The 19440-nt window shown below is 53.8% G+C and overlaps 1 protein-coding gene across 4 annotated transcripts in view; it reads left to right on the forward strand.

The window, feature by feature from the left end:
• ABCG1 (ATP binding cassette subfamily G member 1) overlaps window positions 1-18361 on the forward strand; it is a 67941-nt gene extending 49580 nt beyond the window's left edge. For 2 of the 4 annotated variants that reach the window (XM_059921623.1, XM_059921625.1), the window contains exons 5-15: window positions 2076-2126; window positions 4969-5114; window positions 5275-5398; window positions 6106-6220; window positions 8912-9096; window positions 9233-9334; window positions 10210-10378; window positions 11223-11323; window positions 11437-11595; window positions 12788-12906; window positions 14063-18361. In XM_059921623.1, the coding sequence (XP_059777606.1) occupies window positions 2076-2126; window positions 4969-5114; window positions 5275-5398; window positions 6106-6220; window positions 8912-9096; window positions 9233-9334; window positions 10210-10378; window positions 11223-11323; window positions 11437-11595; window positions 12788-12906; window positions 14063-14291 (1500 nt within the window). In that variant the 3' untranslated portion in view covers window positions 14292-18361. The remainder of the gene's footprint in view (window positions 1-2075; window positions 2127-4968; window positions 5115-5274; window positions 5399-6105; window positions 6221-8911; window positions 9097-9232; window positions 9335-10209; window positions 10379-11222; window positions 11324-11436; window positions 11596-12787; window positions 12907-14062) is intronic. The other 2 variants (XM_059921624.1, XM_059921626.1) reach the window with 2 other exon arrangements.
• The last annotated feature ends 1079 nt before the right edge of the window (window positions 18362-19440 follow it).

A 19440-nucleotide genomic window follows, 5' to 3' on the forward strand; every position in this document is an offset into this window, starting at 1 on the left:
TCCCGTGCCCCAGCTGAGGCTCTTCCCTTCTCATCAGTGTTCTGTGGCTTTCGGCCCAAGTTCCAGGCAGTCTGGTGCCTGGGTTAGGGCCCCGAGGGTCTCATCCTCTGACTCACCTGCCCGCCAGGTGGGGGTGAAACCAGAGTTTGCTGCACACCGGTTGGGTCCCAGGCCTTCACCATCACAGCCCGGCACAGTCATCAGACATGTAATCCTGCAAAAGCACACGAGGAAGGGCGCCTCCGAGAGTTTAGCAGTTAGCCCGGGCGTCCTGTACAGTGTGGTCCAGGATGGCCTGGCCCAGCTGTGCTCTTTGGACAGACCATGACCCAGCCAAGTGCCAGGTGGACAGGGGCCACGCTGACCCACCGTGGGCCAGGGAGCCACTAGAGAGCCTCGCAGCCAGAGGAGATGGGAAGGTCAGGGGGCCGCCCTTGTCCGTCACGGAGCGTGTGCGCCCGGGGCTGCCTGCTGTCCTGCTGCCTCGTCCACGGCACGAGGTGCTGCCTGACCTCCGGGCCTCTCCTGGCACGTTTGGGACCTTCCCAGCTGGTCTGCCTTGTACTTGGGCAGTAGATGGGCATTCCTCTTGGGCTACTACGGGCGAAGTGTTGCCCTGCGCTCTTGACTCGGATGGGGCAAGGCTTCCTCTCTGTGGGGTCGCATCTTGTCCGAAGGGCAATTCCAGGAGATCCTTAGCTGAGCAAAGAGAAGCAGGGAAGGTGTCGGGTACGTGATCTGCCCTCTAACGGGCTCCCCCAGCAGCCATGAGCGCCGGGCACCCCGACCACGTAGCTTCTCTGGCCTCCAAGTGGGCATACTGATGGGGGCACAGGGAGCTCAGGAGGCATTTGAAAATAGGGTGGTAAAGTTAGGAAATACAAGGTTTCTACCGACCCTGTGGATTCCTTAATCGCTGCTTCACCTTCATCTGGGGTGACCAGAGTTTGGCTTGTCAGAGTTACTGCATGAAGTCCTTGGTTACTTGTTTGAGAAACTTCACTTTGATTTCCAGCTCAATCACTGCTTTCTTTTGCAAACAAGATTGGTGACTCCTGCTGTCACCTCCATCCTCCCCCAACCTGTCACCAGGCTCTGCCGTGAAATCCATTTATTTTTCAGAGTTAAAATCAATTAGATTTTGATTTTGAGAATTTCACGATTCCTTTGATAAATACAGTTAACCTGAGTTAATGAGAAAAAGGGTACCTTTCGCTCTGCAAGGTCCTGTGCCACGTGTAGGGATGATATTGGCCACCAGCCATTGGGGGTACATTTCCATGTGCTGCTTCTGACCCGCCACCACCAGGCAAGCCAAGATGTGACACTTGGTGTCACATGGCCGGCGGCTGGCCCTGTCTGACTCTGGGACCATGGCCCTTTGGCCCCTCGCCCCTGCATCTTAGTCTCTCACGGAGCCTCGGGACAACCTCACTAGCTCACCGGGTGGGCAGGTTCTAACCTCACCACTGTGCTGATGAGGAAGCCAGGGTCCTTGCTTCCCAAGGTCACAGGCGTTGGCAGAGAAGAACCAAGGCTGATGCTGGGCACGGTGATGGTTACTCAGGGTTTCACCAAGCAGGGCCAGGGGCCCCATGGTGTGCTAGCAGGCAGGATCTCAAACAAAACAAGACAACACAAAACAAAACAACAGCAACAACAAAACTGGAGTTCTTATATGTACCACTTGCCAATTTCTGTGGCATAAGTACTCCGCTATGGATAATTATAAGCTATCAGTGGTTTAGCAGGTGGCTTGTGAAATTCCTGAATATGCACCAGTCGGCTTCAAGCCCTCGATGCCTGGGGATTCCTCATCTCTCAATTGCCCACATCTAGCTTCCCTCGGGGCACAGCAGAGACTCCCCTGAGGTTACAGGGTGCACCCCAGGCTTCACTGCTCTCCTGGACCTACCTGAGTTAACCAAGGAAGCTTGGAAGCCCAGGCCTCAGAGGATTTCCTCCGTCATCTGGCGGCTCAGCCCCTGGGGCACTGGGCCTGTGGTCGCTGAGTGAGTTTGTCCTGTTGCCGGCCACCTGTTCTGATTCCACACTGTTGCCTTCATCCCCTGCAGGTGTCTGCACATCTGAAACTCCAGGAGAAGGACAAAGGCAGAAGGGAGATGGTAAGTGTGTTTGCTTAGGCCACAGGTGGTCCAGAATTGCATGAAATCCACTCAGCGCACACGCGTGGAGGGGCCTTTGGGGGCTGGTTGAGTTTGTGGCTTGGCCCCGGCTGTCCTCGTGTGGGTGATGGTGGCATCGCGGTGTGCGCCTGGGCTGGCACACACCCGGAGTGACCACGCCGCCAGAGGCTCTCAGACACAGACACACGGACGCAGTGAGGATGTGCAGGACACCGGCCTGAGGACCCAGCCTCAGGGTTAGACCCAGCGCTCTGCCCTTTCAGTGTTTAATACACGTGATGCTCCATTGTTTTTTTGGTTTTTTTTTTTATACAACACCAACAATGAAGATGCTTAATCATTCATTTAAAAATAACCAGAGTCCACCCCGACACATTTGCAAGAAGAAACTGTGTTCTTACGTGTTATTAACCAGCCTTTTAAAAATAACAGACAAGTTTCTGGGATGATGGAGATCTCCTAATCCTTTTCATTGCTTGTTTCTGCTTCCCTAAAACCCCAGGGAGCACGAGGGTGTTGGGTAAGCGGACCCCGCAGGGAGCGCCGGAAGCCCCGACTTAGTGGGGAGGCCTGGTTTATATTTACACATCCTTTCACGTTTACGCGTCGTCTAAGGGAAACTCAACTCAACCCTAACCCTGTACTTCTCTGCAGAGGGCTCTGCCGCTGGACTGAACGAGGCCGGGAGCATCCCGCAGGGCACCTGCGCACGCTTCCCACCGGGGAAGCTCCCAGCTCGGCTGGGCTGACCCCTCCTCCCGGTCCTCAGCGGGGCCTGCCCCCCCCCCAGAGCCCATCAGCGGGACTGTGTGACTGTCTAAGCAGAGGTCTGCTGCTGAGGGCTTGCCCTGACTCATTTCCCTCCAGCCCCTGTGTGTGCCTAGGTCCTGGTTGTTTACTTCTCGAGGAAACACAGTAGAATGGAATGTTCCAGCAGGTGGTAGAATGTTGCGCACCTCCCTCATTTCCCAGAAAAGCAGCCTCAACCCTCGAGAACCCCCAGCGAGGAGCCTTCCTCAGTTCTCCCAAGGCCGGAACATTGTTCTTTCTGATTAATTTTAAAACAAAACCAGCCTTCAGGGCGTCACTCTTGAGAACCCGGGACCAGAGGCCGGCACAGGGCGGAAACGGGAAGAGCTTACCTTGACCTCCACCTCCAGCATCCTTCCGGTGGGGCTGAGGGCAGGTGGGGGTGTGGTCTTCGTTCTGCACCTTCCGCCTGGGTTCCCGGGGACCGCTGGAGCCGTGTTGTCCTGGGAAGGCCAGCAGACGGTCCACGCGAGGGAAAGTGTGCCTGAAAGATGGCCTTTTCTGGGCGACCGCGCTGACCTGCCTTCCGGGGAAGAGGCAGTGGAGCTGGGTTAGGGAGAGGCCAAGCAGGATTCAAACCCAGATCTGTCTGACCCGCCTGCTTCCCAGCCCGTGGAACCGCTATCCCCTGACTCTTCCCGTCACCAAAGCCACATTTTGTCCTGACCATGCAAGTAATTCAGGAGCTGGGGTGGAAATTTTCTTCCTTGTGAGTTTCTTCTCCTTTTGGATGACCTCATCTCCCCAGAGAAGCCGTCGGACTGGGGTCCCCCCGCTGCTGCCAGGAGCTGGGACGATGGCCCAGTGAATGCTGGCAGGGCCTCCGTGGCAGGCTGTCCCCTGAGAGGTGAACCTGGAGTTGGAGGCAGGGAGGGCTGCTGCCCCGGGGAGATGCCGGGATGGACCCTGAATGCTGAACACTGTGGTGGAAACCCACGCCCCAGCCTGCACCGAAGTCCACTGACCTTCCTGCTCCCCGCGTCGATACCGCATCAATGACCGGGAGCAGCCGGGGAGGGCTCAGTGCGCAGCGGGCTGTTTATATCTTGGTGCCCAGGCTGCTTCCAGGGTGGCATCAGCAGGGCCGCTGAGGGAGGTGGGGGCAGCTTTAAGCAGTTTCCTCGGCTTGCTGCTGAATCAGAGACCTTCTTTGCCTGTTTACAAGTGTGAAAGGGGCTTCACCCCTTCTTTCCGAGAGGCCCGGCCTGCGTGATTGTGCCTACAGGAGCTGTGTACACTAGTAACAGTGTCACTAATAGCTGCCTTCAAGTAAATGCTTACTGTGTGCCAAGCATCTTATCCGCTGCGCTGAGTCCCCTACTTACAAACGAGTTCTGTTCCGAGAGCATGTTCGTAAGTCCAATCTGTTCATAAGTCCGACAAAGTTAGCCTAGGGACCCAACTAACATGATAGGCTCTATGGTACTGTACTGTAATAGGTTTATAATACTTTTCACAGAAATAATACATAAAAAACAAACACACACAAAAAATAAAGAAAACATTTTAAATATCACAGTACAGTACCTTGAAAAGTACCGTAGTACAGTATAACAGCTGGCACACAGGGGCACGTTCGCATCTTTGAAAGTTCGCAACTTGAAGGTTCATATGTAGGGGACTTACTGTATTACATCAAACCATCAGGGAGGCCCTCCCCTTTGTGCTGGTCAGACACCTGGTCACTCGTCCACCTATGTGTTCACTGATCCACACTTTCTGCAGTGTTTATCCAACATCTTCCCTGACCCGGGCCCTGAGCAAGGCTTACAAGTGAAGGGACTTGACAGGTGACCGGCAGGGGGCAGGACCAGGACTCCAGCCCGGGACGGGCTGGCCCCAGCACTGCCTCTCAGCCTCCTGGGCTCACGCTTGCCGAGCGTCTGCCGCCTTGGCCAAGGGCAGGCGTGCGAGTGGGCTTGGGGAGGCAGCTGGGGCTTCCACGTGGGCCCTGTAGGCGGCTAGGGGGGCAGGTGATCCCTGACGCCACTCTGGCTCCACTGTCCCCCAGGTCAAGGAGATCCTGACGGCCCTGGGCCTGCTGTCTTGCACCAACACGCGGACCGGCAGCCTCTCGGGCGGCCAGAGGAAGCGCCTGGCCATCGCGCTGGAGCTGGTGAACAACCCTCCGGTCATGTTCTTCGATGAGCCCACCAGGTAAGCAGGAGCCATGGAGGCAGGACCCCTGCCCTCCCTGCCGGCAGGAGGGGATACCTCCTGAATCCCCTCCCCTCCCTGCGCAGACCCAGCCGGGACACTCTAAACGCGGGGTCTGGTTGGGGACCGCAGGCGTCTCACGGTGCCCCTTGCCTTGCAGCGGCCTGGACAGCACCTCCTGCTTCCAGGTGGTCTCCCTGATGAAGGGGCTGGCCCAGGGCGGGCGGTCCATCATCTGCACCATCCACCAGCCCAGCGCCAAGCTCTTTGAGCTGTTCGACCAGGTACGTAGGCCTTGCTGTGATCAGCCCAGGTGAAGCCAAATCCGGGTACTCATGGCTTCCCCTTAGTTCATTGCAGTGTCTTCATTTCTGAGTGGCTTTAAGTGTTATGTTTCTTAAGATTTTGGCTCCATAAGCAGCTCAGGTGGCAGGACCAGAGGGGGTAGGAAGAGTTGGCCAGTATCCTCTCTGGGGTTGGTGTCCGGCTACGGGATCTTGGGCGAGTCACTGACATTACTGTGGCTTCCTTCCCCACCCCCTGGTGACAGTGGGGGAGTACTTGCCATACAGAATTAGATAGCAGGTTGTGATATGTGGACAATATCATCTCTTTTATAAATCTTAGGTTTTGATATTATCATGAGCAAAAGAAATGTCCCAAGGAATGAAATGTGTATAGCTCCAAAATCTTTCCTAAGCAGGTGGTTAGCATGAAGGGAAAAAAGCAACATAATAATAATTCCTGGTCATATGATATCTTCTGTCTTCCCTGACTTATCATGGATTTCCCTTTGAACTTTGAGACCTTGGGAGGTAACATAACGCTCTCCTGAGAGAGAAATTGATGGATTGATGGATGGGTGAATGAATGGCTGGATGAATGTATGGGTGGTTGGGTGGATGGATGGATGGATGGATGGATTGAGAGTTTCTCTTGCTTTACAGAGGAAGGCGGAGTTGATGTTTCCCTTCTCCTTACTCTTTTCCAGCTTTATGTCCTCAGTCAAGGACAGTGTGTGTACCGGGGAAAAGTCTCAAATCTTGTACCGTATTTGAGGGATTTAGGTCTGAATTGCCCAACCTACCACAACCCGGCCGATTTTGGTAAGTAGAGCCTTGACCAGCCGGAAAGAAAAGAAAGGGGGTCTTTTTTATTCTTGGTGGGTTTCTGCTTTTACCTGAAGCCTCCAAATCAAGAATTACTTGAATATTCCACAGATAGCTCAAGTGCCATACTGAGGTAGAACTTTTAGGACCAAGTCAAAAGAGGTTTTGTTTCCTCCAGATAAAATAACCTGGGAACTACAACAAGGGATCTATTGTTAGGAGAAATATTTCCTCATACTTTACTCTGTGATGTTTCTAGTCTAAAGGAAGTTATTTCTGAAAAGAAATAACCTTAGAAAAAAACCCTTTTGCATTGATTAACGGAGACGTTAAAATGCTGATTTAAATTTTGACCAAACCCAACAAAAAATGTGGCCCTGGGAGTCCAGAGACCAGGCTAATGGTCCGAGTTACTCCTCCTGACTCGGAGGTCCTGAGGCTGGCGCTTCCGTGCTTTGCAGCTTGTGATTTATGGGCTCCACCTCCGGTTCCCCCGGAGCTCCTGCTCTGGCCTCTCCTCTTGGCCCAGGCCCTCCAGAGCACTGACACCGACGTCTGAAGTCACTTTCCCACCAGATCTGCCCATTGTGCGGCACACACGTTTACCTGCAAATGACAGCCTTTTCAAGTCCCATACCTCCGTCTTCCTCCTGTCAGATCTGCCCTTCCTCACCCTGCCCTCCAAGCGGGAGACTTTGCACCCCCCTTGCCTTCTCTTTCTCTCGAGCTCATATTTACTAGACCACCAAGTGCTCAAACACCCCGACCCAGTCTTGTTCTCTCCCTTTGCCACTGTATCCGGGGTCCCTTCCTGGCCATCGCATCCTGCTTTCCTGGCACTGCTATAACAAAGCACCACGAACTGGGTGGCCTAAAACAAGAGAAATTCATTTGATCATGGCTCTGGAGGTCAGAAGTCAAGGTGTCTACAGGGCGAGACTCCCTCCTAAGGCTCCGGGGGAGAGTCCTTTCTTGCCTCTTCCAGCTTCTGGAGGCTCCAGCATTCCTTGGCTTGTGGCTGCACCCCTCCAGTCTCTGCCCCTTGTCTTCCCACGGCTCTTTTTCTGTGTGTCCTCTCCTCTTATTATAAGGGCACCAGTCTTTGGATTCAGGGCCCATCCTAAATCCAGGATAATTTCATCTCAAGATCCATAACCATAAAATTATATCTGCAAAGAACCTTCTCCAAATAAGGCCACGTTCTGAGGTTCCAGGTGGACATGAATTTTGGGGGAACACCCTTCAACCCACCACAATTCTCCTCCTTGGTCTCCTGGTCCCCAGCCTTTCTCACTCAGTCGTTTTACGCTCAAGCATCCAGACCCCGCATTCTCTACATGTCATCTCCCAAATTGTGTTCCACGGGACACTGTTGCTGGGAAATGCTTCTCTCTTAAAAGAAGGGGGCTCTGACGAAGCAGAACCAGAGTGCCGGGAGCTGGAAGGACATGAGGCCCGGGGAGAGGGGGAGGAGGCTTGAGCATCTTTAAAGGCGGGGATGGATCAGGTTGGTAGCTGCACAGTCGTTCAGGAGCGAGGACGGTCGGGGACAGGTGCCGCTGAACAGGGAAGGGCAGTGAGGTCCGTGGCCTGTGAAGAGGTGAGAGCCTGGAGAGAAGGATGACGGGAGAAGGAACAGGGCACGTGGGACTGCAAGGGGGGCCCGAGAAGGGGAAGGTGTGCCCTTCTGGTGGCTTCTAGCTCCTCAGTTATCACACCTGAGGAGAGGGGGAGAGATGAGGAGAGAGTGGCCCTTTGGAGGGTGGTGGGTGTGAGTGGCCAGCAGAGTGGTCAGTGCTGGCTCGTTTGGTGTCATCGATCGTGACGTTCTGGTGAGGACAGCCTCTCCTGGTGTGTGACCAGATGGAGGACGGCTTAGCCATTACCCCGGCTCAGGAAACAGATGGCTGGTTTTGCCAGAGGGGGCGTCCCTGGGGGCTTTGCATTAGCAAGAGTCTTATTCAGGTGAGGGGCTGGGACCCACACCAGGAGGGACAGGATGGGGGAGAGGAGAGGGCAGGTGGGAGGACAGCAGGAGCAGCGGTCGCCAGGGGGCGTGTGGAGCCAGGAGAGAAGGAGCAGCGTGGGGCCTTGGACAGTTTGGGGTGCAGAGGTGTGACACCGGGGCCAAGGAGGGAAGGCGGAGGAGATGGTCCCTGGGGATCTGAGAGGTGGGGCCAGTGGTCCGTGATCTCTATGTCCCCAGGATGCCGAGCGCACCTCCCTCAGGACCCCCGGCACTTCTCCTTGGTCCCAGAGAGCTGCCACGGTGCCCATCACTCACCCCCGCCCTGGGAACTGCCTTCCCAGCAGGAATCCTGCTCCCTTCTGCTCTCCTCCTAGCTCCAACCCTGGTGCTTGAATGCCCGTGGCCGGCACTCAGTACGTATTGGACAGATGAATAAGTTAACAGATGCAGGAGCTCATGACTTCCCGGGCTCTCCGACATCACAATCCAGATTTGCATTTTCAGTCTCCTGACGTGATAAATGGCCTTGCTGGGCGTTTAGAGCCAAAAGAACATTGGTCACTAAATGGTTTTTATCATATCATTAGCATCATCACACAGCATCTACATAATCAGTTAAAAATATTCCTGCTAGATGAATGATTTTGCTGCAAAGCAAAGAGGCCCGCCGTTCACATGAACGATGCCTAGGGTGACCTTGTCTGTGTCTCATGGTGCAGTCATGGAAGTCGCATCCGGTGAATATGGCGATCAGAACGGCCGCCTGGTGAGAGCCGTCCGGGAGGGCATGTGTGACTCTGAGTACAGGAGAGAGCCCGGAGGTGATGGCGAGGTGAACCCTTTTCTTTGGCACCGGCCCTCTGAAGAGGTAAAGCAGGCAAAACGATTGAAGGGGTGGAGAAAGGTAATGCAAAGCCCCAGCCCCCAGCAGCACTGCACGCCCCCTCGTGCGCCCGCTGCGTGAGAACTTTTCTTAGCCGAGAGGGGAGGCGTCCCAGGGCTGGGGTCTCACCCCTCCTCCCTCCTTGGTGTGTCCTCAGGACTCCACTTCCATGGAAGGCTGTCACAGCTTCTCTGCCAGCTGCCTCACCCAGTTCTGCATCCTCTTCAAAAGGACTTTTCTCAGCATCATGAGGGATTCGGTAAGGCGGTCTGCAGTACTCTCCGTGGCAAAGGAAGCTGTAGGGTCATTTTCAAACACTCCCCAGATGCCAGTGGCTGGGACAGTAAATACTTATGTCTGGTTCGTGTAACGTGTTGTGGGTCATGGCCTTGCCCCACGAGTCTTCTCTTCCTGGGACCCAGAATGGAGGACCGGCTCCTTTCTGGAACATGGCAGAGGGAAAGTGCAGGAGAAACCAAATTGCAGCCCTTACAGCTCTGGCTCCTGGAGGGAAACTGTCACTGGTGCTCACATGCCGTTGGCCAAGGCTGACATCGGAAAGTGTGTTCCTCCCTCCAGAAAGCTCCGCCCGACACAGGGCATGGCGGGTTGTGCAGACACTTACAGGAAGGAGTTGGTGAAGGACTGGGAACCATGACGATATCCACCCTTTCGAGTGGATGATATGACAACCTGTATAGGGGGCTGAGTGCCCAGGGCCCTCTGGAACCCAGTTCGAAAGACGTAGGGGCTGGTGGCCACCAGGCGGAGCTCTGCAAGGGCGGGCCTGTCATGTATCCATTCTTTGCCCCCTTCACCACCATCGTTGTCCTTTGCCCTCCCCTCTGAAGGTACACTGCCCTCCCTGGTTTGCCACTTTTGAAGGGGATTTCACAAAGGATGGCAATTCCTTCTGTTTTAACAGCAGTAAAATGCTGCTATGCGTGTGTGTGTGTGTGTGTGCACGCGAGCTGGTTTAGGGTCGGGGGCTTGTTTCGTGGGGGGAAGGGGCAAGACAGAGCTTGTGATCCGCCTTGACCACCGCCTTGGGGGGCATTGGCCGCCTTGTTCTTTCACCGCCCACCTTCGAGCTTCCACGCACCGCACCTGAGTGTGAACCGCATCTGCCCCCAGGTCCTGACGCACCTGCGGATCACCTCCCACATTGGCATCGGCCTCCTCATTGGGCTGCTCTACTTGGGGATCGGGAACGAGGCCAAGAAGGTCCTGAGCAACTCCGGCTTCCTTTTCTTCTCCATGCTCTTCCTCATGTTCGCAGCCCTCATGCCCACAGTCCTCACGTGTGAGTGCCTGGCGGACCCCACGCCCACCTCTCCCTCCTTATCTGCCACGGAGGCCATGGCTTGCTTGGCCACGAACACATAGCATCTTATGTTTTTAACTACCGTTTTCTTTGTTGACAGGTGTAGGTATTATTGTATTTTCTGTTAGACAAGAAAATACATGCCATGTTTAAGCCAAAGAAATGAACCACTAGGAAGACTTGTAAGCGTGGTGGAAGGCTGATGAGATATTTCTAAAAGGTTTTCTAATCAGGATCCCCTTAAACACTACTGCGTGAGCATTACCTCGTTCAGTTAAGACAGCCCTGGTGCGGCCAAGTTTGTGAATGGGTAAAGCTATTCTAGGTGGATTTCCATGCAATTCTAGACTGTTTGCAAAGTTGGCTGCCCTTGGCCAATTCAGGGAGACAGTGTAGAAAGCTGTTGCTTCACCAGCTCTCCAGCCTAAACACCCGCTCCCGGCAATGCCTCCTCCTTAAATTGCCCTGAATTTCCAAGAGCAGCTTGCGAGGTCTTGTCCAGGAAGGGAATCACATGGTTACAGTTGCTCAGTGAAAATAAGGGCAAAACCGTAGATATTTGCACCCATCACTACAGCAATGCTCCCCACTTGGATTCTCCCCTTCATGACGCTTCCGTTCTAGAAACGATGGGCAGTTTTTCCAGACGGGTAAATCATTTCACACCTTTGCATTCAAACTTCAGGTGCTTTTAGTACTGCATGGTCCACAGGGAGGTGTAGGACAGGTTGGGGCTACAGAGGGCTCGGCAGGAGACCACCTGTTTGAGGTGGTGATCACACTGCCATGTCTGCCTGACCCTCTCCGTTTTCCCGCCCCCTAGTTCCCCTGGAGATGGGAGTGTTTCTTCGAGAACACCTGAATTACTGGTACAGCCTGAAGGCCTACTACCTGGCCAAGACCATGGCCGACGTGCCCTTCCAGGTATGCGAGTGGCAGTGGCAGGATGTGAAGAGGGGCGGGGGTTCTCCAGTACCCCCCGTGGGGGAGAGGGAGGTACGGCTTGCAGGAGAGGGTGACAGGCCCTGTGTTTCCAGATCATGTTCCCCGTGGCCTACTGCAGCATCGTGTACTGGATGACGTCCCAGCCGTCCGACGCCGTGCGCTTCGTCCTCTTCGCGGCCCTGGGCACCATGACCTCGCTGGTGGCGCAGTCTCTGGGCCTGCTGATTGGAGCCGCCTCCACGTCCCTGCAGGTACCAGCCGAGGACGCACCCCAGGACAGGCCTCGCTTCTCCACCCTGGCCCGTGCGACCAGGGCTGTGGCTCTGGTGGGGCTCAGCACCCGCTCCTGTGACCCTCCTCCTGATTCTGCCCTAAGTTCCTAGACTGGCTTCAGTAGGTCGATTGACCCCCCAGGGAAGGGATCGAGTGGTCCTGGCTGCTCAGGATGGGCAGATTGACAGCAGCAGGTGCCCTTGTGTGGAGCCTGGGGCACACCCGGTGCTGGTCCCAGTGCTTTCTGAACGTCAGCTCATCGAGTCCAAGCACACCCGTGAGCTACGTGCAATGCTCCCCATTTCACAGATGGGGAGACTGAGGCCCAGAGGGGCAACGTGATTTTGTCAGAGTCGCACAGCCGGCTCAGAGGCCAAGCTCTCAATGCCTACGTTTTGTTGCCTCTGCGGGATCCACTCAGCTGTCCCCTAGACGCTCCCCTTTGCACCCCATGCTCCCACCCTCCTGAGCCCCTCCAGGTGTCCCTTCTGGATGCCTGGTACCACCCACCCGCAACCTGCCAAACCCGCTGCGTTTGCAGTTTCTGCACCTCTGGGGCTTCCTGGTGCTCAGGCCAGTCCGAACCTTAGAAAACAAAGCCAGAACCCTGGGGAGTCAGCACCACCGTGGCCTTCTGACGCCCCCCTCCCCGGCGTGTGATGGACTCCTTCCTGTGTTCAGAGCCTCTGGGCGGTACCCTCATCTGTGGATGGGAATAGCGATGGCATCCACCCCACAGCCGACAGCCGTAGAAAGTGCTCGGCCCATGCCAGCTGCAGTCAGCACCCAGGGAATCGCGCTCCCGACCCTTCCTCCCTGGAACACACTGACGTCAGGTCCTGGGATGCTGTGCCTCCCTCACAACCATGTCCAGCGTCATGCTACCCCTGCTCTGTGGGGTTTCTACTCTTTTTTACCTTCTGTCCCCTCTGCTGGGCCCAGCTGGGCCTCTGGGCACAAACCCCAGCCCCTCCTTGTGCCAGAGACCAGCCAGCTCGCTCCCCAAACAGGGTGCTTCTCTGCACCGTCCTGGCCCTGGTGTGACCCATCCTGAAATCTCTGGCCCTTTCCCAGCTGCTGACGACTGTCCAGAAACATGGGCTGTGGCCTCTGGGCCACCTGAGGAGGAGGTGGAGGATGGGAGTAAGTCCCCTTTGTGTCCCCTCTCAGGTGGCAACCTTCGTGGGCCCCGTCACAGCCATCCCCGTCCTCCTCTTCTCAGGATTCTTCGTCAGCTTCGACACAATCCCCACCTACCTGCAGTGGATGTCCTACATTTCCTACGTCAGGTAACGTGCGGGGGCCCCTTACGACTCAGGGACTTTAGGGCGACAGAGAGAAGGGACTGGGGGACGTGCAGAGGCTCACAAAAGCCCCTTGTTAGCTGTCAGCTAGATGACGGCATGTTTCTTGGATCATGAACCCAAAGAGTATCGGTGCCTTTTGGTTTTTTCCTAGTTGTGCGTGTGCCTCACACACACACACACACTCGTGGCTCCGTGTCCTGCACGCTTTGGAGAGCTGCCTTGCGTATTTCCACCTTTTAGGAACTTCATTCCTCTCTGGGATAAACACTGCTTATAACAAGGTCCTGAACTCGTAAAACCTTAAAAAGCAATCCAGGGGAAAACAGGTCACATTTCAAGCGTCCTAATATTCTTGAACAAGACGGTTCTGGTGCCTCAGCACTTAGACGATCAGATTTCACACTCTCGGCTCAGAGGTGCTTCAGCACGTTGGCCCTCGGCAGGCGGGGCCGGTCGTTAGAGCTTTTTTCCCCAGCCGCAGCCATTCCACGTGACAGCCAGGGTCCCCAGTTGTGAACAAGCTTGTCTTTTCTAGAATGTCAATTCAGACCCAGGTATATTGTCCCGGAGAACAAAATCAAAACAAAGCACTTGTACAGAGTTTCAGCCATCGGTGCACTTTCCAAGACCAAGAAATCAGAAACCCGTGTCTTTCTTCTCAGAATTAGCGTTTTTGTTCTGATGATGCAGGGCTGGAACAGAATGAAAGGTGATGCAGAAATGTTTTATTTAAATGCTCCCCAGTCCTTGGAAAGCTGTCGGACCCTTTATTATATTTAACTGTTAAAAAAAAAAGTATGATATCAGAAGTAATCAAAGCGCTTTTCCATTCGTAAAACCCTTGAACAATACCTACTCTTGGTTCAATTTGTTTTTTTGGTGTTTTTTTGTGGTTTTTTTTTTGTGGAGACTTTGGAGGAAACAAAATTGGAAAACACGTCGTCAAGCCGTTGGATGGATTTATCTTAGGAAGGTGTGGAGCGGTTAGGAAGTGTTCCAGGGAGAAAGATCTCCGGGGAGGGAGGGGAGTCAGGCTGAGGATGGGGGGATGGTGGTGGTACCTTACCCTCCGCAGACGTGGGCAGAGGCCGGGGTGAGGGTACCTGAGCCCTCCTCACGCTGGCACTTCCCTCCTCAGGTATGGGTTTGAAGGGGTCATCCTCTCCATCTATGGCCTCGACCGGGAAGACCTACACTGTGACATCGATGATACGTGCCACTTCCAGAAGTCGGAGGCCATTCTCAGAGAGCTGGACGTGGAGAACGCCAAGCTCTACCTGGACTTCATCGTCCTGGGGATTTTCTTCATCTCCCTGCGTCTCATTGCCTACTTTGTGCTGAGATACAAAATCCGGGCAGAGAGGTAAAGCACTGGAAAGCCAGAGAGAGGAAAATTGGACACAGTGGCCAAGGGCCACTTGCAGAACCTGTGGCAAGCCCGGGCCCGAGGACACAGACACTCCTGGGACCCAACCCCTGGGACCACGTTTGGTTGTTGGGCGTCCAGTGCTGGACATCGCCGCCCCGCTGGGTTGGGCCTTCTCTCCATTACCCTTTCTAGCTGTAACTAAGAAGAAGATGTAGAAAGGTTTTTTTTCCTACGTGCAGGATTTTAGAATACCACCCCTCAGGCAGAATTTAAAACTGCAACAAAGCTGGTGACGAGGGGGTTCCTCGGCAAAATTCTTCCTTCTGACCAGGGAGCTCTGGTCCTGGACGGGGGATTCAGGCAGCTTCCTGGGGATCCCTGTGCAGTCAGACGTCCAGGGGCAGAAAGGCGAAGCCAGGAGCCGATTCCATTCTGTGACTGGTGTTTTCGTAGTTTCACCTTTCTACGGTTTGTCTCTTTTTCCAGTGAGGTCATTTTCCAAGCCAAAAGTCGATAAATTTCATTCATTTCCAGAAACTGTACCTTTTTAGTACTTGGTGAAGAAAATTATTCAGGGTAAATACACTTTGTTTAGAGATGAGAGGGGTTTGACTTGATCGCTGAGCTGGTCTCATTTACAGACAGAACTTGGGAAAGACGCAGATGCCGGCTCCAGGTTGAAGGATGACCTTGGAACCGTATGCACTAAGCCGTGTGGAAATCTTTTAAAGTTACACAGAAAGTTGTAAGGTGAAATTGGCCATCTCTTTCAAAGTCTTTTATTTTCCCCATGCTTCTTACTTTAAGCAAAATATATTGGTTTTTTTTTTCTTCGTAACTTTCCAAGCACCTTAATTTTGCCTAAAAAAAAAAATTCTGGAAAATCAATCCTGTTGATTTTTTACAAACATTTCTCTTCCCTGACATATCACATCAACTACCTCCACTGAACCTGGGGAAGCTGGGCTTAGAGAAACTCCAGGTGTGAACGTTGTGGTATCTGCAGGTGTAGCCCGCAAAAGATGCGCTAACTTCACAGGAGGGAAGATGGTGAGATTTCCTGAGAATCCAAGGCCTTTGCCAGAAACTGGCGAAGACTTAGTGTGGCCGAGGCGTCTGGAGCTCCATCAGATCATGCACTGAGAGCCGTGGGAGATTCCGTCTCCCACATCTTGTTTCCATGGCATCTCAGTGGCACCTTCACCTTCTCAGCGCCGGGCTAGCATAGTCTTTCCACACCAGAAACTGCTTTCCAGTGATGCAGTCACATAAGTAAAATCCCTCTAGCACAGTGGGATTTTACTTATGTGACTAGGAGCAGTGGGCATATCTGCAGGGTAAACGGCCTTTGAATTCATGGCGGGCACCCGTGTGCTTGCTGGCGGCAGTATGACCCCAGGGTGGAAGGGGACTCTGGCCAAAGAAGGTCCTCGGAAGGAAAATGGAATCGCTTTCCCCTTCTCGAATGCCGTGAACCTGGAATCAGGGTCTCCTAATGAAAGACTGTATTTTTTGTGGACAGATTCATTCATCTCCCCGAGCCTCAGTCTCCCCACCTGTAAAGAACAGCACGAGATCGTCCTCAAGGTCATGTTCAGCTCTGAAAGGTTCTGAGATTCCTAGGTTGTGTTCCAGAAATTTTATTTCCTATTTAAGAGAATGAGAAAGGTGCAAATTTTACTCACGCGTGGATTTGATTTGCAAGTGCTTAGGGGCCTCTTTGTCACCCTTAGATCCCTTTTAGTAAACACAATTGAGGTATTTTAAATGTAATTTTACGTTTGCCTGTTTTACACCAATGTGGCGTTGCCTTCCAGATTAAGTTACTTAACCAGGGTCAAACTTAGCCTTTATAAAAAGTCTTTATTCAGTTTCAAGATAGACTTGCCTGTACGAATGTCACACGCAGGAAGACACACATGGGAACAGCCTGGTGAAATAGAGAGTTGGGAAGAGGAAAGGTCCTGGACCATGCCTCAGAATTACATCAGCTGAGGCCAGTGTTGAAAGATTTTTCCCTCCAGGTGAGTCCTTCCGGTCGTGGGTCTGTGAGCCCAGGAAGGACATGCACACGGGTATTTTTTAAAGGATGCCACCTGGAGTGCAGCGAGTACACTGAGGTCACCACCGCAGGACAACCTGATTAGGAGGACCTGAGGCCGGGTCCAGTGAGGATGTCGACCTAGGAAGCTGCCTTCATCACTCTTCAAGTGTCAGCAATGCCCCTCGCCCCTCGCTCCAGCTTTCTCATCCTAAACCCTCGGCAGCATAGACCCAGACGCTGCAGTTTGGATCTCCAGATGCTTCCCCTCTGCTTTTTGCCGTAGGGAAGATTGATACAACACCTTATTGCACTGGCCCAAGAAAACATGCAAGTACCTTGTTGATTTTATTTTTCTAAGTAGGTGTCGTTAAGAAGTGGGGCGGGGGTGACGTGCCGTCTTTCATACACTGGAATTTAAACCAGGCCGACTTCCCAAATCTACTCCTTTTAAGTAATTTCTGAATGTAATGACTCGGATCTTCCTTTCGTCTCTGATTGCGCTTCTTCGTTTAGAAGGAAGGAGGAAACATTGGATGAACAACGTGCAGCCTTTCCAGTTGTTAGTAGAGATGAAAGTGGAAGTCCAAAGACGATCACTGTTAATGGAACTGGGGAGAGGAAGGGCCTCCGCTGGGTTCTAGTGCCCGCTCCGCGGAGGCGTCAGGGCCTGGGTCTGCTGACCAGCCCCAGTCTCGGGGGCCGTGCACCTCTGTCCACGTTCATAGCATTTTGTGCCTCCGTTTCTTTTACCCTTGCTGGGTATCAGCTCAAGAATTAAATGCTTCAAAGGCTCCTGTGTGGGTGACATGGGAAGGAAAGAAATCAGGTAAACATTTTACATAGAAGATGCTGGAATCATCAGCATCAATCACCTTGTGGGGAGGGGCCTTCAGAACCAAGAAGTAGGACTTAAGCTTTTAGGTAAAAACTCATCCTGGAGACCCACAAAAAGGTCATTTTCCCACCTGAGAAAGGCACTGCCAGGAGGTCAGGGGCGGGCTGGATCCATGGGGTAGAAAGCCCTCCGGTGGGTTCACTGAGGAGGGAGCAGCTTGGGCCTCAGTGCCCCGAGCACCCTTCCTTGCCGGGTGGCCGGGAGCTGGCTGGGTGCCTTACCAACGCCTCTGTTCAATTACTCACTCAGCAGACGTGTGTTGACACATCCCTGCGTGCTTGGTGTGGCCCAGGCACAGGAGCTTGGAGCTCAGACCGGGCTCACCCTGCAGTGCTGGCAGGCCGTAGGGGATCTTGTTCTGCAGACGCAGGGCGCCGAGGCTGGAGAGGGTCCGTGAGACGCCGGGTCCAGGGCCGGGAAAGGGCCCAAGTCTGACCCCAAATTCTCTGGTTTTTGTTTTGCCGTATTGCCTCCTGTTCATAGTGTGCAAATGTACGTGAAAACGCTTTGCAAGGTCTGAAGTGCAATACTAGGTTAGCTCTGGACTTGCTGTCACCAAATGGACAGCTGAGATGGGGGGTAGCCTGCGCCCCTTTCCTCAATTGCCTGGCGTAGGGGTGTCCCGAGCTGGCCTGGGGGTCTAGCTTCTTACCCCCGTGTCTCAGTGGAGAGGTGCCTTCCTCTGCCCTTGCTCAGCCTTGGCTTCTTAACTCAGTGTACCTGTGGGCTGGCCGGGGCCCGAGAGGGGCTGGTGTGTGTGTGTGTGTGTGTGTGTGCATGCGTGCGTGCCTATGAGCGTGTGCATGCACACACGTGTGCACACACACAAGGGCACGTGTCAGCTCGATCCGGGTATGTATCTCATAGTATTATCTGTGGTGTTTCTAAATCCTCCATCGTCCTTTACTGCAAGAAAGAAAGAGAAAATTCCCTCACTTCATGCCTGCCGAGCAGATAAAGTGTAGTCAGAACCCAGTAAGTCTTTCAGCAAATGCCAGCTCAACTAGAATGCGTCAAAAACCAAAACAAAACAACCCAGCATGGCGGAGGGTGGTGCAGCGTGTATGGCTATAAAGTTAGATGCTCTGAAGAAATAAGACTGCTAATAAAATATTTTATATAAAACTTTTTACTTGTGTTCAGAGTTAAATGCTTCAAATTCAAAATAACTGGCTTGAACTGTACCAGGTAAAGGGGATTTTTAGGTTGTATTTGGAATATCTTCATTGTACGTCTAGCGTGGGTTCTGGTTCATTCCTCAGTGTTCTGGTCTAACACCCCATTGTCAATAGTCACCTTTCTCTCTTGGTAACTTTCATGTTTTAGGTTGAACTGTCTTAAAGTTTTGTGTTTTTCCTCCATTTTCCAGCCTCCTCACCTATGTCTTCCCTCTTGTTAATGTCGGCCGGGGCTTTAAGAAATGCCCAGAGCCCAGATGCACGGGCCCCACGTGTGCCTCCCTTGCGATGGTCCCCAGGGACACGGGCGCTGGGCGGGAGGACCTAGGAGCCGGGTGTAGGGTGTTGTCTTAGCTCAGCTCCCCAACTTCGGTGGGTAAAGTACACTGAGCCGCGCTTCCGAGAGCAGCGTGCTTAGGGCCAGGCTGTCACCCCGGCTTGCCTTCCTCCCCAGGGACACAGGGCAGGACGCGGTGCTGGGCCAAGTCCCAGAGTGGACGGCCCCTGCAGTCCCGCCAAGTGACAGGGAGAGAGGGTGCGGGGAGCATCAGAGAGCACCCTGGGGTGGGGCAAGCTCACGAGGCTCCCTTGGCCTCCGCTCTGCACCCCTCCTGCCCTGCGGACCCCGCCCTTCTTCTGTGCGGCTTCCATTAAGGTCGTGGTCCTTCAGGTCCCTGCGCTTGGCCTCCTGACTCAGGGAGATTCCCCGGAGACAGTCATCCTCTGCCAAAGCCAGATGTTCCTGACGTCCCTGTTGGCGCCTCCCTGGGACCAGAAGCAGGAAGAAGTCGGGGAGCCCCGCACCCCCATTGCACAGTCCAATTTTCACACCTGCAGGCTCCGCTCAGCCTGTGCTGAAAAGCCAGCCTCCTGGGCAGGAAGTCGGCGTGAAGGTGATGCACTCACGCCCGTCCTTCTGCGGGCCTAGCCTAGGTTTTCTGTTAACTATCGCGTATCCTTCCCTTCTTCTCCCCATCTTTAAGGAAACGAGGGTTTAGCATTAGCTTAATTTTTTATGTTACCTCTGAAC

This window comes from Balaenoptera ricei, chromosome 4, assembly GCF_028023285.1.
Source record: "Balaenoptera ricei isolate mBalRic1 chromosome 4, mBalRic1.hap2, whole genome shotgun sequence".
NCBI classification, from domain to species: Eukaryota; Metazoa; Chordata; class Mammalia; order Artiodactyla; family Balaenopteridae; genus Balaenoptera; species Balaenoptera ricei.